Consider the following 17,608-nt stretch of genomic DNA (forward strand, 5'->3'; position numbering starts at 1 on the left):
TAATAAGTAATTTTGCAATCACGGGACATTACATTTTAAAAATAAAATAAAAAACTAACACCATAATCACACTCAATTTTTGGGATCCTGTAGTGTCGCCATGTAACTAAATGCCTTTATTCAAATTAACTGCAAATTTTAGGTTTTCCTGTTTCCTGCTTCTATTTATTCTTTTATTCGCCTGATGAGCGAATAAAATCAAATAAAATGTGCCGCCAAACCATGAAACAATAGCTAAAACTCTAATTAGCTTTCAAATAATTAATGTGTAACACTAACGTTGCACTTTTTTTATTTTCTTTTTTTCTGCACTTTAACAATGATATTTACATGCAGTACTTCCGGTTAAGCCATTCAAAATAACCTAATTAGTTAAAGTTGAATGTTTTTAAAAATTAATTTAACATTTATTTCTTTTTAAAGAAAGAAATGTATTGTGTAGCTCTGTGCTCGGACTTCTCTCGACAGATCAGGTTTTTCTTGGTTTGTGGGGTAAATAAGCTCCGCCCCCTTCCGGTTTGGTTTTACACAATCGGTGGTTACCAAAGCAGACGTTCGGAGCTCTGTGGTCATTAGAGGATCAGCGACGATGGGGGTCAAAGTCAGAGTGGAATATTGGTATTTTCTTTCATATTACGTACTTTCTTTATATTTTCAGTTAACTTTTTGTCTGTTGTCAGTTTAAACACAGTTTCACTTTTGGCTAGCTCATAGCTAAGCTAGGTGCCTGCGCAGGCAGCAGCCTGAGCCAAGAGTAAGGAGCGCTGATTCTGCTTTTGCTTGTATGATTTTCTTACGCACCTGTGTTTTTATTTAATTTAGTGGTGGATGAGGTTACGAGCCCCGCTATCGTGAGCTCGCCCGTGTTGTCAAGGGTGAGTTTAGCGATGCGGACGTGACAGGTTTCGTGGGAAGAACCGGTAAGTCATCGTTGATCGCTGCAGATAAAGCTGGAGCTGGAACTCATGGTTTGTTTCATATCAGATGAGACAAACCACGAGTTCATAGCTCCAGCCTTAAATTCCGCCCCTCCCTTTATTGTGAGCTTAGATCATCAAAGCGCCATTCTCACGTCCTATTTCTGCTGCCCTTGGTATTATAGGTAGCTTTGAGATTGAAATCAATGGGCAGCTGGTCTTCTCCAAGGTTGAAACTGGTGGATTCCCTTATGAGGATGACGTAAGTACTGTGCATACAATTTGCCTATCATATGTCAATTAGAAAAGAATAGCCCTTTATTGTCATTGTACACTTATACTGTGTATTTCTTGGCACAGGTCATGAACGCGATTCAAAATGCTTATGATGGCAAACCTTTGCAGAAGATCACCAAAAGCCGCGCTCCATGCGTCATCATGTAAACCTCCCTACTGCTACACAACCGTGCAGCTGTGGTTTACACACCCAGAAGAGAAGCACTAGCAGTAAACCAAACTCTGCTCTGCCTCATGGCTCCTCTCTCTGTTCCCATAGTGGTCCTCCGGGGTATTAATGATTACCGTTGCTTCAACTATTAAAGGTTATGGTATGATGTATCTGTCCCTGGAGTTCCCTCATCATAGGAGCAAAGACAGGGAGATGATGTTGCAGATGATATGGAGGGAATTCACCTTTTTGTCCTATTGCCTGTCATTTTCTACCCGACCAGTTGTGTTTTGTTTCTCACTGTAGGTTTGTTTGGTTTTTTTGTTGGAACAATACAAATGGAAATACATTATCTTTGCACCACACTATGCATAATAATTTGTCACTAAAGCATTTTTATGATATTTCATCATTTTCATAAAGTAGTAATTCACTCTGCTGGTTTTGAATAGATTTGCATTGTCATATTTGTGGCTTGGTGGATGCAAAGGGAATCTTGACTTTTTTTTTCTTTTTTTTTTAATCCATATCAAATTTGAAAGGAGTACAACATTAAAACAATTGGACGTAATGATGCTATCGTCTGCAGCACCTGAGCTTAGCCAAGTTTCTGCTCTAATTTGTTTCGGTAAAGTACTTTCGCATGAAATGTGTGTTTCTAAGGGCCGTCACCAGCTGGTCTATGAAGCTCACATACTAGATGCTAGCTCATATTCCATAAATCCTTTTGCATTGTTTTCTGATATTAAAACTGGAGCAAGAAATAAAGGCAATTGTTCTTTAAGTACTGCGTGTGTCACTTTTTCACAATTAAAGGTGTCTTATTATCTTTAATAGGTTTCTTAAAATGCTTGCATGTGATTGTTGTCCTCACACGTATTTGGTTCTTGGAACTGGTAACCAGGTGTTTTTCATTGCATGCAAAACAGCTTTTCCTCTGTGGGCCGAGGCTGTCAACCTCTAGGGAGGATCGCACACAAACTGCCAACTATTTTACAGCTGAGTTGAGCAGGCTTTTCCTGTTTTGTCTCTGTCCTCTGACACAAATGGGTGTAGGGCCATACTTGTTAAGGGTACCTCACATAAATACTGACCCCGTTCTCTAGGTTTCTACTTCCTATTGTTATGCATGCTAATTGTTTTGGGGTTTTTTTTTTATTTTCTCTCACCTCCATAGGAAAATGAAATAATTACTTATTTAACACGAACGAACAGATCAGATGGAACCTGCCATTGGTGGGTTTCTTGGCACAACATTTAACACAGAAATGTGGCATAAAGATACTGAAGCAGGGCTAGAGACAAAAAATAAATAAAACTTGGTTCTAAAGTTGTTTGCCATACTTTTTGCACTAAGGGGCGCCAAACTCAACAAAGACTACCATCACAAGTATTTTGCCTCCAGCATACCCTCTGTCAAAGAGTGTCACGCTGAAGTCAAATGCGGAAAGAATTCAAATAAGGAAATTGCTTGTCTGAAAAAGTCTCGCAACCTTCGAGGTTTTGTTTTGTTTTTTAGCTATAAACTATGTTTTTATACATAAAAAGGCGATACTATTAACCAAGGCTCTGAATGCATTTTCAGGTTGTATGTATGCACTGAGGACACTGTCCATTCATAAGCTTATGAAGACCCACACAGTCTTAACAAATGTGCTGAAAGTTAATGTTGGGCCTCATTATTTGTGGATTGGTAGATTTAGCAAACTTTAGAAGGCAAATATTAAAAGGTCACTAATGTAATTATGAATTGAATCATAAATGTGATTAGGCTTTTATTTTGAAAAGAAATGCATTGAAATATTTTACTGCTTTTTAATAAGAAATGGTATTCTGTGTAATCAAGTGTTGCATAGTTTGTCTAGGTGTGTCTTTGGTGTTTGGCTCTGGCCTGCAATGATAACTCCCATCAGCCTGCTTGTTGTAATCCTGATAGAGCTCATCTCTGCTGCCTTAGTGCTCCAATAAGGGCACTGAAAATGTGCAGTGCCTCTAAAGAGTATTTAAGTGTCACCTTCCATATACTTTAGTCAGATGTCTTGACTCAGGTGACACCATTTAACCAATTACGTGACTACAAAAACCAGATGGCACGCTAGATGAATATTTTTCATATTTACTGTACACATAAATATGTTGTAAGACAGCTCACTCACACATAACTGCAAACAGGTTTTTCAACATTTTGTGATGTGTTTCAGCAAACGTTCCCCTTCTCTTTTTTCTTTCTCTTTTATCTTTCATTTTCAGATTAAGAAGTCTAAAAGTCTGCTTTGAGTTATAGATTTTCAAACTGCTATAATGAGGCTCTCCTCCAAGTCTGTACAATCTTTTATTTCACATATTTTTATGCCACCACAAATGGAAAGTTTTTCATGTTGCTGTCACATTTTCCTGAAGTTCCCTAAATGTTTATGAAAATGTGTTTTTGGACACACATTCATAATCAAATAGGCTATACAAAGCCTGGGAGTGTCTGTATACTGTATGCGTAGAAACATGGCCACCGCAGATAGCTTCTACAATTGCTGATAACAGTGCCACAGTGTCTTTGGCTGGGGCCCACTTCCCTCACTGTGGAGTATATTTATGTATTTACGCTCATAGACAATTATTATTCCTTCAATGCCAGGTCATCAACCAGGAGTTCACAACCCACTGGCCAAGAGCAGCTATAAAATCATAATCATGCATAATCATAGTTCCATATATAAGCATGAAGGCAATTTAAGCCCGTAAAACAAACACATTGTTGCTAGTAGTTCTGCCAGTGTTTCTAAACTCTGAAATCAGTCACTTCAAAAAATGTTCCAGCTACTGTTTACTGTCTGGCTAGCTAGCTGGTGGGTATGAAGACATATTTGACGAGCTCACACTGTCAGCTTAAGGGGAGTCCTTGAAAACTTGAAAAAAAACCTCTAATGTACACCACAAGTCTGATTTTTAAAAAATCAAAGTAGAGCAGATAGATACACTTATTAGACATATGATTATTTTGAGCCCCTGACTTTGATGCCTCCTCAGATGACTTTGACTTTAGTTCTAATTAGATTGTCTTGGTAGTTTCAGTATGTTAGCATTGCCACTGTGCCCCTGTTAGCACACTGACATGTGTCTATCTTAAAGGACTGCATCCAAGTACAGTCACAAATGACAAACACGGTTTTTCTGTTTCTACTGTTTAGATATGTTACAGTGATTTCTTTATGAGTGCATTTTACTATTTTCACATCTTTCTGACTTGGAGTCCTGTGCAGCTCAAATGGTGCTGCCATTGAAGCCAAAGGGAGCAGACCAATGCTAAGATTTTTTTAAATTCACAGAATAAACTTTTCATTCAAATGTTTAAGCTGATTATTCTAATAAACATTTCCCTCCTGCCTGGCAGCTCCAAATTCATCATCCTTTGTCCAATATATCCCACCTCTTCACATGTCTAAACCATCTCAGTCTCCTGTCTTTTTATTAGTTCCATCATCTCCAAACTATTTGTCATAGAAGGTCTCACTACCATTGTGTAAACTCTCCCTTTTACTCTTGGTGCTATGCTTCATTCACAAATCACCCCGACACTCTTCTCCACCCACTCCACCCTGCATGAACTCTCTTCTTCTTTTGTCAACTGTACATTGTCTACGATTGTTGACCCCAAGCATTTAGACTCATCTAGTTTCACCAACTCTGCTCCTTGCATCTTCACTGTGATACCAGTGTCCCTCTCATTCACACACATTTTCTGTCTTGCTTTTACTGAATTTCATTCCTTTTCTTTCCAGACCATACCTCCAACTCTTCAGCCTCTCTTCCACCTGCTCCCAACTCTTACTACAGATCATAATGTTGTCTGCAACCATCACAGTGCACTGAGACTTGCCGGACCTCCTCTGTCAGCCTATTCATCACCAAAGAACAAGGGGCTCAGAGTTGATCACTGATTTAATCCCAGCCCATCCGTCACTCCCACTGCACACCTCACCACTATCTCTCTGTCCTCTTACATGTCCTGCGTAACCCTCACATACTTCTCTGCCACTCCTGACTTCCTCATGTATCTGTAAATTCATATATATACACGTATATATGAATTTACATATATTTTCAGCGGTAGTCTCAGAACTTCAGACCCCGCTATTGGTACAGGCTGTTTATTATTTATAGCTTTTTTGTATGTATACTACCAGTCAAAAGTTTGGACACATCGTCTCATTTAATGGTTTTTCTTTATTTTGACTACTTTTTACTATCTTATATTTTTACATTGTAAATGTACTGAAGACATCAAATATACGACGCAAGATATATGGAATTACGTAGCAAAGAAAAAAATTGCTAAATAACTCTAAACATGTTTTACATTTTATATTCCTGAAAGTCACCATCCCTTTACTTTGTTTACAGCGCTGCAAACCCTTGGCCTTCTTTCAATGAGCTTCGTGATGTAGTCACCTGAAATGGTTTTCACTTCACAGGTGGGCTTTGTCAGGGTTCGTTTGTGGAATTTCTTGCCTTCTTAATGGGGTTGGGACCATCAGTTGTGTCGTCAGGTTGGTACACAGCTGACAGCCTATTTAACAACTGTTAGAATTCATATTATGGCAAGAACCAATCAGCTAACTAAAGAGAAATGACAGTCCATCATTACTTTAAGAACCCAGATTAGAGCCCAGATAAATGCCTCACAGAGTTCCAGCAGCAGACACATCTCTACGTCAACTGTTCAGAGGAGACTGCGTGAATCAGGGCTTTATGGTCTAAGGAAAAGCAACAAGCAAAGAGATTTGTTTGGGCCAAGAAACAGAAGGAATGGACATTAGACCAGTAGAAATCTGTGCTTTGGTCTTATGAATCCAAATATGAGATCTTGGGTTCCACCTGCCCTGTCAGAAAAGGTGAACGGATGGTCTCTACATGCATGGTTCCCACCATGAAGCATGAAGGAGGTGATGTGATGATTTGGGGGTGTTTTGCTGGTGACACTGTTGGGGATTTATTGAAAATTGAAAACACACTTAAACATTATGGCTATCACAGCGTCCTCTGCCGACATGCCATCCCATCCGGTTTGCATTTAATTGGACCATCATTTATTTTTCAACAGGACAATGACCCCAAACACATCTTCAGGCTGCGTAAGGGCTATTTGACCAAGAAGGAGAGTCATGGAGCGCTGCGCCAGATGGTCTCGCCTCCATGGTCACCTGACCTAAACCCTGTTGAGATGGCAAAGGGAAAAAGAGTGCTCAGCATCTCAGGGAACTCCTTCAAGACTGTCGGAAAACAATGACTACCTCATGAAGCTCATCGAGAGAATGCCAAGAGTGTGCAAAGCAGTACTCCAAGCAAAGAATGGCTACTTCTAAAATATAAAACATGTTTTGAATCATTTCACACTTTTTTATTTACTATTTAATTCCAAAAGTGTTCATTCATAGTTTCTTAGCGATATCAATGGACACCACTATCGGCCAGATACCAGGCCGCCAGATAGTTAATATACAAGTATTTGTGAGTAATACAACATTTAAACAAAGCTACATAAAGCACATTATGTGTTATACATGTTTTCAGAATTTTTTTCATTTTTTTCATTTTACTTTACACAAGCTGGTAAATTTCTCTGAAACACACATTCACATTATTATTTTGATCAGAGGTCATACAAAAGGCCCGTCACCTCAAAAAGTTTGGAAATCTCTGGCTAACGGCATAACATCATACACCAACATCTGCAAGATTAGTCGCTAACAGCACATTCTCCACCAACCACAGTGTCAATGCCAAACTTTGCAGTTTTAAAGACTGTGATCTTGATCCAAGATCTGTCATATTTAAGGCTGTGTGATGGGCGGATGAATTTCAGACCCAAATATTGGACACAGGAGACAGGAATGACACCAAGGCTAGCTTTAATGCTAATAGTTCGGGCCATAAACAAAGTCCAGAACTCAGACGCTGTTGAATTTCAGACACACAGTCTTGAGTTAAGACTTGAGCTGTGCAGGACCCAATGAAAGACGCACAGGACACATGGGATGACTGGGGGCATGGCAGCTGGGATTCAGTGTCTTGGATGGCCCTTCATAAAGCAATCTCTGAGACTGTCTCCCTCAGATGCTAACGCAGCTTGTACAGACTGAAGAGCACAAAATAGCACAAGTCTTTCTTACACTACAGCATTCAGTCTCAATGCAGAAAAAGAACACATAGTTATATTGCTCTCCCTCTCAGAAACAGAACACCTAATTTGTAAATCTGCAGACTCAGAAAGAGAAAACACCACTTTATTATTGGCCTGCTAAGAAACTGGAAAGAGCCTTATGATTGGAATTTGCTGTCTCAGGGAAAACACACGGGATTAATCAGTTTTACTCACACTGAACGCAGGCTCAGGGGGGCTGGCGTTGGCAGATGCTGGCAGGGATGCTGGCTTGGGCCCAGGTCACATATCTTAATACAGAACTGATACTGAAGCCTTCAAAAATGCATTTAGTTTATCAGTGATGACAATCATGTGTTCTGTGGCTTTAAGTGAATGCCAACAGGAGTGCTTTTCAGATTGCCTGTATGGTTGGTTTTACCCCCAGAAGACTTGTGAACAGGAAAACGGTCAGTTTACTTTGTGTGTTGACTGATAACTGCACTTGTTTTTGGACTTGCACTGCAGTAAATTCTCATTAGCAGTGCTCTTCCACAAGCTGTTATCACATGTTTTGAAAAAAATTATGTTGCTCTTATTGTTTTTGTGTCTTTATTCATCTGTTTTACACTTTTTCTCAGTCTAGCCACATCCATGTGTGGCTTATCTATCACCAGCTACCAGCCTCCACCGCCAGGCAACTGCTGAGGATGTCTCACCCTGTTGATACCACATTACATGTTCGAGGGACAAACCAGGTGAGCTTGAAGGCTGTAACCGAAAAAAAAGTTGAGTTTAATGTGTTCCCATCACATCACTCACCCAACCCCTAATTTGAGGGAATCCCCAGTACGTAAACAAACTGACGTAGTAGGATGCTCTGCTCTTGATACGGTACATTGCCCCCTTCTTTACCCTCTTTGGCCCATGTGTGCTCCTTCGACAAGCTGAAGTACAGCTTGCTGTTTCATGCTGTCCCTGTCCAGACTTGGTTCATGCTGAGAGGGCGGATCGTCCAAATTAGGGTTGGGATATCCCTATGTCAAGGTGTCTAAGGCTGATAGCCATGTTTGTCTCTATCACCCCCCACCCATTCCTTGCCAGGTTGCCCCAACAGCCAACCAGAGGACCAGGAGGGTACTGCACCTCTTACGGTCGACGTAGTTTCATATGGGTGTTCCCGCTACTCTAGTTTTCTTGCTGTATTTGTCTTTTCGCTTGTTCTGGCTCATTTTGTCGCCGGGCTTGTTGAAGCTGACAGAACGGCTCGGCCTGTGATCGGCCTATTTCCTGTGCTGGAAACCTGGTAGGAGTACCTGTGTACAGGTAGGGGTGTTACCTCCTGTTGTAGGGTTCACACTTTTTAGCATTAATGATCCACAGGGAAGGGGTCAAACAGGATGGATATCGGAATGTACTCCAGTAGGAACATAGAGTCAAGCTTTTTATGTTTCTGACATGTTTGTAAGAAGTTTAGAGTGAAATTAATTCATTTGCTTGAGTAATTTTCTGGTAATCTTGTTAAAGAAAAAATTTGTTGTTTATATTTGTTGCTTTATTTTCCGCTTTTTGTTGTTAATTTGAATGCATGATAGAACATGCATGAAATGTTTAGATTTTTATTATTGTTTAAAATATATATTACTGCTTATTCTGACTATATGTTTAATAATCTGCATATTTTCAGTGCCGGGAAAAATATCTTTATCAGCAAATGACAACGCCTTCTTAAGACTTAAACTAACTAATGTCATTTGTTCCAAGAATTGCAAAAGCATTATTCGAATCTGGTATAGAGTAGATTTGCAATGTGAAACCTTTACTTTTCTACCTTTTAGGTGTCCAACAACAAATATTTTCGGTTGCCATTTATACCAAAAGTGCAAGACTTGTTCGTTTGTTTGAAAACTTGAAATACACTACACTCAAAAAAATTTCAGTTAGATTTATAATATTTTTCTATAACTTATGGTTCAATACCAAATAGTCCAAAATTTGAAAATTATTACTGTAGTGCTGTTGAGGATAAGAGATGTGTCTTGTTGAAGGGTGTAACCCAGAGATAAGACTGTAGGGCCTTTTTTTCAGCTGTAACGTAGTTCATATTCTTAACGGCTGGTTGATTATCTGCCCTCAGCTGCAACTCTGCTGAGGAACGAGGATGATATATGATGGATTCCTCATTGAAACTCCCTAAAAAAGATCAAAGCAGGTTTTACTGTGATCATTTAGGGAATCAAAGTATGCCAGAAATCCCAACAGATAAAACACCTGTCTTGCACTTAGTCCATAGTGAGGTGTTGTTATTTCTTATTAGTTATCCCATGTGTTTTTAATTATATGTTCATTCATCCTCTGCCTTAGGGAATGCATGAAAGTATCTGAAAACTGGGAGGACAGATAAGCCAACATCCATGGAAAACAACTTAACTTTTGAGGAGGTTGTTTGTTTTGTGATTTTACATCCATCCATTCATCCATCTAAAATCTATGTCACTTTTTTTGATCCATTTTCATCCAGCTGTTTCAATGACTTCTTTTACAACTTTGCTCATATCTAGGGCAGTGACATGTCGTATGAAGACAATGGCTCAGCCTTCCCTTCTCCAGTGATGCTGTGAGTTCCTCCTGGCGTCGTTAAGCAAAACTGCAGTCCATGTTTATGTTGAAATTGTGGTGTCTCTGATAAGATAAGTGGGTCCTTCCCTGCCCTCAAATGAGAATGAGCATACTCTTGCCCCAACAACTTCCTCCATGACTGTATTTAGGTTAAGTTCTAATCAAACTATTTTGTCTGTTAAGTTTCCATCACAAAGTTAGGCTATGAGGCTTTTAGGCTCTTTTGGCTAATTGTTTAGGTTTTCAGATACAGCAATAGCAGTAGTCAGCTGCATTAAGTGAAAACATCCACATTTACTTGATCGCAGTTTAGCAACAGAATAGCACATAAACTTAATGATGCTTATCAGATGGTCAGAAAAATATCAAAAAGAGACATTTGTATATTGCGAGATACCTTCTGGGTGTAATACATGGGCAGCTGCTTACAATTATAGTGCCTGCCTAACAGCGTGTTGGGCTGCTCTCAATAGCCACAGCTTACAATTATGTTTGATTTAAGTCATGTAGGAAAGAGAGGTCTGGATGCCTCTTACAAAAGCTCGCACACTGACAAATGTTTAATTATCATGAATTCCGGGTAGCAGAGGTAGTTTAAGTTTATAGGTCAGCAATGAGATACACAGCCAATCATCGTTACGCTACAAAGCAGCTAACAAATTAGTTGAGCAAGCCTGCCATCTTGTGGCCATTTTCAGAATGACACTAATGACAGACTAACTGTGTGAGTGGTTTGACTGATTTAATCAAGGAAAGATATTTACTTTGCTAAATGCAATCACTGACTTCAAAGTTAATCTCTCTAAAAACACAGATAAGGCAATGTAATTTTTTTAATTTATATCTAATCACAGATCAACTGCTTGCTTGTCTTTACGACTTGCCTGTAAGACTTGATGTGATGTCAGAAGGTGTTTTTGAGCAGAATTCATGATGATCCCTGATCTTAAATAGTGTTTTCCTTTGGTGCTATCACTAGGACCATACCAGGTCAGAGTGATGACTTTGACCTTGAAAGGGGGAGGGAGGAGGTGGAAGAGGATGAGCCATCTCCGAAGCCCATCGTCATTCCCACCAATTCAGAGGGTAAAGTCTTCTTAAAGTCTGTGTTTTCTCTGTGTTGTGGTTTGATTTTATATACCTACGTACAAATCACACCTCTGTCTTTTTATTTCAGCGTTTCTGAACCTGAATACCAATGCCACAACAAGAGGGGATGCCCAAGTTAGTTTACAGTTTTTAGTGTTTCAAATCCATTATTAAAATTCACCAATGAAATGAACTAATCACACTGAATTATCATAGGCCTATGTGGAGCTGAATGAGCTCGAGGGAAACATCTGGCAGGAGACTGGCCGCTGGGTGGGCTACGAGGAAAACTTTAACCAGGCCACAGGAAAATGGGGTCCTTCTCATGTCTCCTATCTCACTTTTACCAGCCTGCTCCACGTCCGCAAGGCCATGAGTACAGGTGAGTATGGAGCTTAACGTGTACACAAATCACTGTTTATATCTGAATAAAATCAAACTTTAAAACCTGTGTTACATTTCCCCAGGTGCTATTATCCTTGACATGAATGCCAGCAATCTGTCTGCTGTGGTTGAGAAAATGGTTGATGAAATGCTGAACAAGGATGTGATCCGTTCCAGTGATCACGGTGACCTGATGAGAGTTCTCCTGATGAAACGCAGGTAACCCATACAACATATTTCTTTTGCAAGATGCCAAATTCTTAAACATGACTGCTCATTTGATTTGTCCTTCCAGTCAAACTGAGGGACCTGTGGTCACTCCCTTTGGTGATATTCAGATGCAGACCTTTTCTGTCACGAAAAAGGTACAAATTTGGGGGGAGGTTATGCAGATTATTATATGTGTATTTATTTATTTATTGTCAGTGAAGCAGAGTTTACATGTTTTACTACTTTACTTGTTCTCTCTGCAGAGAGACAGCTCTGACAATGTAGAGGCTTCAATTGTCCTCTCAGGTATGCCTAACTTTTCCTGATTTCCCATTCATTTATCTTCAGTTTTTGTACCTAGTTCTGGAACAGATATATCAAAATGTGCGTGTTTCTCACAGGCGAACTGGACTTCCTGCAGAAACCAGCGGTGGCCTTCGCCAGGCTGAGTGACTCTGTAGTGATGGAGTCTGTCCTGGAGTCTTCTATCCCTGTTCGCTTCATATTTCTGTTGGTGGGCCCCGGCCACAGTGGAATCAACTACAGTGAAAGCGGTCGTGCCATGGGTGCTCTGCTGGCCGACTGGGTGAGCAAGAAGAGGAAACATGCCTCTGTAGAAATTGCGCAGTTTAATCAAAATAAAGGACACCTCATTTGTTTGGTTTCAGGTGAATAAAAACTTATATCTGTCTCTATGTCAGGTGTTCTGCCTGGAAGCTCACTTGGCTCAGACTTCAAAAGAGATCACAGATGCCATCGCTGACTTCATGGACTGCAGCATTGTGATTCCACCCACTCAGATCCAAGATAAGGCAATGCTGGAGCCGGTGATTGACTTCCAGAAAAAACTCTTGAGTGACAGACTCCGTTCCACTGACCCCCGTCTTACCTTTGGGGAAAGGGTGAAAGGTCAGCATACAACTAAAATAAGAAGCTCCTATTTGGCGTTTAAAAAGAGATATCTACAACACCTACAACAGCAAAATGAGCCAATGAGGTTTGGGGAGTAATAGATCCTTTAGATTAAATTTATTGTACACAGTAACAGAAAAAGAAAAAATGGACACAAAAAAACTAAAAGAATCTCGTGCATAAGGAAGAACTGAAGGATTTTGGCAGTAAATAAAATGTATTTGATTTGTTTGTTTCTCTAGCTCTGCAACCTCCACCGGGGCCGAAGGAGGATCCTCTGGCCCGAACGGGCTATCCTTTTGGTGGCATGGTGAAGGATATCAAGCGCCGTTACCGCCACTACATCAGCGACTTCACAGATGCTGTGAACCCTCAGGTTCTTGCTGCCGTCATCTTTATTTACTTCGCTGCCCTTTCTCCAGCCATCACCTTCGGAGGGCTTCTAGGTAAAAGAGAGCGACATAGAGAGAAATGTGTGATTTTGCATTCTTAACTCGTTTTAGAAATTTGCTTTGTTTCATTAATATTCATCCTTATTGTGTGCACCCAGCTGACAAAACGGAAAAAATGATGGGCGTGTCAGAGCTTATGATCTCCACTGCCGCCCAGGGTGTCTTCTTCTGTTTAATTGCCGCCCAGCCAGTCCTTGTCATCGGCTTTTCCGGACCATTGCTGGTGTTTGAGGAAGCTTTTTTCGTTGTATGTAAAAGTCGTTGCATGTTAGAACTCAAAAACTCAAGTTTCTTAAAGGCTACTTTTAAAACTTCCTTTCCTTTTTTCCTTTTTTAACAGTTCTGCAAGATGCAGGGTATTGAGTACATCGTAGGCCGCATATGGGTGGGTATGTGGCTGATAGTGATCGTGGTTCTCATCGTGGCAATGGAGGGCAGTTTCCTGGTCCGATACATTTCCCGCTTCACCCAAGAAATCTTCTCCATCCTCATCTCTCTCATCTTCATCTACGAGACCTTCAATAAGCTCTTCAAGGTTTAATTTGATTTCTCTAACTGTCTTATTTGCTTTATCTTCTTGTACTTTCTCATAATTTCGTTGTACATGTACAATGACTACAAAGGTCTATTCTATTCTATTCCTTCTCTTTTTCAGATCTTCAAAACCCATCCTTTGATCCTGAACTATGAATATCTGAATGATACACTGGACAATCCTTTCCACCCAGTCATGACGGAGCATGTTGAGATTCATCCAGATGGAAATGTAACAGTTAAGAATGTTGAAATTGAAAGGGCATACCCCAACACTGCCCTGCTCTCTATGTGCCTGATGTTTGGCTGCTTCTTCATTGCATACTTCTTCCGTCAATTTAAGAATGGCCATTTCCTTCCTGGCTGGGTAAGATCAAGTCTTTAACGGAGAAGTTTTCCAACTCAACACTTTATTTAGATGCTGAGAATCTGACCTTTTTGTGTCCTTTGCTCTCTTTCTTACTAGCTTCGTCGTTTGATTGGAGATTTCGGAGTCCCCATTGCTATTTTCTTCATGATTGCAGTAGATATCAGCATTGAAGATGCTTACACTCAGGTGAGTGTTGTGGAAATGAGCATATAAAAAATATTTATTTAAAAAGTATCCATGTCTTTGTGTGCAAATAATCACAAGCCAAATACATATCTGACACGCTCAGTGTTTCTAACCCAGTTACACCTATATGGTGATCAGGTGCAGAGCTTTTAAACATTCCCTAAATTAGATGGAAATGTGCCTTTCTTGAGATCAGTTAGAGCTGTGTCTACATTCAAAGACAAATCAAAACCCTTTCTAATGTCACATGTTTAGCATTCTTAAACTTATCTTTTTTAAACTAACCCTTAGAGAGAAAGCAAGATAACTTGCCCCCTCCACGTCTGTCCCATTAGCATGAATTTTATGAATCCAAACAGTTCTCAAAATGTATGATGGAAGTCCAAAGAATCTACCTTTAACTGTCTTTCTAATTAGCATCATCACTCTGTCTTCTCATAGAAACTGGTTGTGCCAAAAGGTATTGAAGTGACTAACCCCACGGTGAGGGGATGGTTTATCAATCCCATGGGAGAAAAGAAGCCTTTCCCCGGCTGGATGATAGGTGCCAGCTGTATACCTGCAGTGCTTGTCTTCATCCTCATCTTCCTTGAGTCCCAAATTACTACGTGAGTGACACTTTAAACGAATACAGTATTAGTTTTTGTGATTTCAACTACTTAAAAAGAAAATATTTAAGAAATCTCTGTTTTCAATGTTCTCTGGGAATCCCAGGCTGATTGTGAGCAAAGCGGAAAGGAAAATGATAAAAGGGTCGGGTTTCCACTGGGACCTTCTCATCCTGGTCACCATGGGAGGAATCGCATCTATCTTTGGAGTCCCTTGGCTGAGTGCTGCCACTGTGCGATCTGTCACCCACGCCAATGCTCTCACTGTCATGTCTAAGGGCCCCAAACCAGAGATAGAGAAAGTGATTGAGCAGAGGGTCAGCGGCATGATTGTGGCCATCATGATTGGTAGGTGCTGCCATCTACAGCAATGATGCAGGCACTTCAGAGTCAGAGTAAATAACCATTTTACCTCTCATGCCAATTTTCAGGAGTTTCTATTTACATGGAGCCTATTCTGAAGATGATTCCAATGACAGCCTTGTTTGGCATCTTCCTCTATATGGGTATCACTTCTCTAAATGGAATCCAGATGTGGGACAGGATCCTTCTGCTCATTACTCCCAAGAAATACCATCCCCCTGATGCCTATGCCACCAGGGTATCTATTCAGCACAATACAGTTTATTTTACACTAATCAGCTAATCATAAAAATTTGCATGCCGTACACCTTCATGTTTTGAAGCTAACTCACTGTGTTAGACAGTTTTCCTCAGAGCACAAAAAGTATTTAGTATTGTTTACAATTTTTAATCTATTTGCTATTTTTTGCATGTCTTTGTAGCTTTGTGCCTCACATTTGTGTCTTTTGTTGTATATCTTTGTGATCATTTTTTACCTTGCTTTCATTTTTACTCACTTTCCCAGACCTGTTAACGGTACTTTCAAAAACAGCCAATGGTTCACAGCTCCTTGCATTAGATTATGTATCCCATCCTGCTTTTTCTTATATATCCAAGTCTAATGGTGTAATAATTACCAAATAGCTTGTCAATTAGTGCATTTCTCACTCTTATTTTTGTCATTTGTACAGGTGAGTACCATGCGAATGCATCTGTTCACTCTGATCCAGCTCGTGTGCCTGGGTGTACTTTGGGCGGTGAAGATGAGCAGCTTCTCTCTGGCTCTGCCTTTTGTTCTCATTCTTACCGTTCCTCTGCGCATGTTCATGACTGGCAGGCTCTTCTCTGCCATGGAAATGAAATGTGTAAGTGCTTATCTATATTTTTCAGATGTAGCTCTTCGTGTCATTTCATATGTACATTTCTTTGTTGTAACCTGATCTGCATGTGTTGCAGCTGGACGCTGATGACGCCAAAGTGACATTTGAGGAGGATGAGTAGGATGGATCCATACTGCCACAAACATCACCATACCGTTCATAGTCACATTTTATTTAGTGATGCCACTTCTTTGCAGATTCAAACTGTTCCATTATTGTTTGTCTTTAAAGGGCATTACCTGACATTTATTAATATATGACTTCTGCATCTAAATTTGTGTTTGCAACCATAACAGACAACCAAAATGTATTCAATTTCATCATCGAGACCTATCAGGTATTACTAATTAATATTTTGAGGTTTTAGGATTTCAAAAATGTTTTTTAAGGTATAAGTGGCTGTTTATGTACTTAGATACAGAGTGGCATTTTCTCTCAGGGAAAAATGAATGAATGAATTTTGAAAATAAGAGATATTTTCCCCTGAGATGTTAGATAGATCCATTTATATATAATAGTGTTATTTTCTTTTAGTGCTCAATTACAGCATGGCTTTAATATTACAACAATGCAGTTAAATTGTAGTTCTGCCTATGTTATAATAATGTAATTTCACCTTACTTTAAGCTAAGGAAAGCTGATGTCAGCTCTTCAGATGAGCACAAAATAATTAATTTTGTGAGACTATAATGTGCCTTTTGTCCATAGTGTATCAGATTATTCAGAAAAGTGTGAAGTTGTTTCTGAAGTTTTCCCATTTACTTTGTGTATTCTTTATGCAACAGTTTAGACTTTTTTTGTTCAGTTGGCCTATATAAAATATAAATGCACTGCTTGTGTGTAAGTGTTTAAATGCTTTGTGATTTTAAATGAGATGTGCAGTGCAGGTAGATAGTTGAAGCTGAGATCTTATTGTTTGTATTGATTGTTATACTGATGACATAATCAGGTAAAACTCTGTATACATTTTCCTTGTCGTGCATTTTATGTTGCCCATCACATTTGTGTGCAAAACACTGTACATGCTTTGGATTTAATTTTATTAAAAAATAAAGACAACCTTAAAACGCATGTTTTCATTAACGCATTAAGTAACACAATATGTCACATCACATGTCAACAGTTTGTCATTATTTTTACCCTGCAAGAAAGAGGAGAGGGCGTGAGGAGCATGTCTGCCACTCAGCTTCATGCTGCCTTCAATGATATCAGGAAACTTCAAAGTCCTGCTGCTCTGGAAGACAAGGGGCCTATTCTTACTTATTATTAGCCTGAACTATGATAATAACACAGAGGGGATCATTAAACGGAATACTGTTTTCTTTCTCAGACTAGTAAAACATGTTTAGCTGAATGACATGTCACATAATATATAGATACACAACATACAAAACCGTGAAGTTGTAAAATATGCCCTTTGTTATGTATTTTTTATGTCATGATGTCACTTTTTAATAATGTTACTAATATTCAGTCAAGACAAACATAGTTGGATTTTCCTATTCCTTAAATAGTGCAAC

The 17,608-nt window shown here is 39.6% G+C and overlaps 2 protein-coding genes across 2 annotated transcripts; both read left to right on the forward strand.

Moving 5' to 3' along the window:
* Positions 1 to 463: 463 nt before the first annotated feature.
* On the forward strand, positions 464 to 2,149 carry selenow2a (selenoprotein W, 2a). The gene is made up of 4 exons (XM_026163651.2): positions 464 to 618; positions 823 to 920; positions 1,103 to 1,179; positions 1,278 to 2,149. Exons 1-4 carry the CDS (start codon positions 590 to 592, stop codon positions 1,359 to 1,361), a joined length of 288 nt encoding a protein of 95 aa, XP_026019436.1. The 5' UTR covers positions 464 to 589; the 3' UTR covers positions 1,362 to 2,149.
* A 6,503-nt stretch (positions 2,150 to 8,652) lies between these two features.
* slc4a1a (solute carrier family 4 member 1a (Diego blood group)) lies at positions 8,653 to 17,159 on the forward strand. Its single transcript, XM_026164236.2, has 21 exons — positions 8,653 to 8,827; positions 9,866 to 9,942; positions 10,063 to 10,118; positions 11,100 to 11,206; positions 11,298 to 11,344; positions 11,426 to 11,591; positions 11,677 to 11,812; positions 11,889 to 11,958; positions 12,067 to 12,109; positions 12,205 to 12,389; positions 12,505 to 12,712; positions 12,958 to 13,161; positions 13,266 to 13,414; positions 13,508 to 13,702; positions 13,823 to 14,068; positions 14,168 to 14,257; positions 14,699 to 14,865; positions 14,972 to 15,213; positions 15,297 to 15,466; positions 15,900 to 16,073; positions 16,165 to 17,159. Exons 2-21 carry the CDS (start codon positions 9,916 to 9,918, stop codon positions 16,207 to 16,209), a joined length of 2,727 nt encoding a protein of 908 aa, XP_026020021.2. The 5' UTR covers positions 8,653 to 8,827; positions 9,866 to 9,915; the 3' UTR covers positions 16,210 to 17,159.
* Positions 17,160 to 17,608: the final 449 nt, after the last annotated feature.

This window comes from Astatotilapia calliptera, chromosome 4 (genome assembly GCF_964374335.1).
Source record: "Astatotilapia calliptera chromosome 4, fAstCal68.1, whole genome shotgun sequence".
NCBI classification, from domain to species: Eukaryota; Metazoa; Chordata; class Actinopteri; order Cichliformes; family Cichlidae; genus Astatotilapia; species Astatotilapia calliptera.

Excerpts from the sequence above, each read along its gene's own strand:
- slc4a1a (XM_026164236.2), top strand. The coding sequence starts at position 9,916 with ATGGAAAACAACTTAACTTTTGAGGAG. Across the intron at positions 14,258-14,698 it reads TTGAAGATGCTTACACTCAG|AAACTGGTTGTGCCAAAAGG; the intron begins GTGAGTGTTGTG and ends GTCTTCTCATAG. Across the intron at positions 15,467-15,899 it reads CTGATGCCTATGCCACCAGG|GTGAGTACCATGCGAATGCA; the intron begins GTATCTATTCAG and ends TCATTTGTACAG.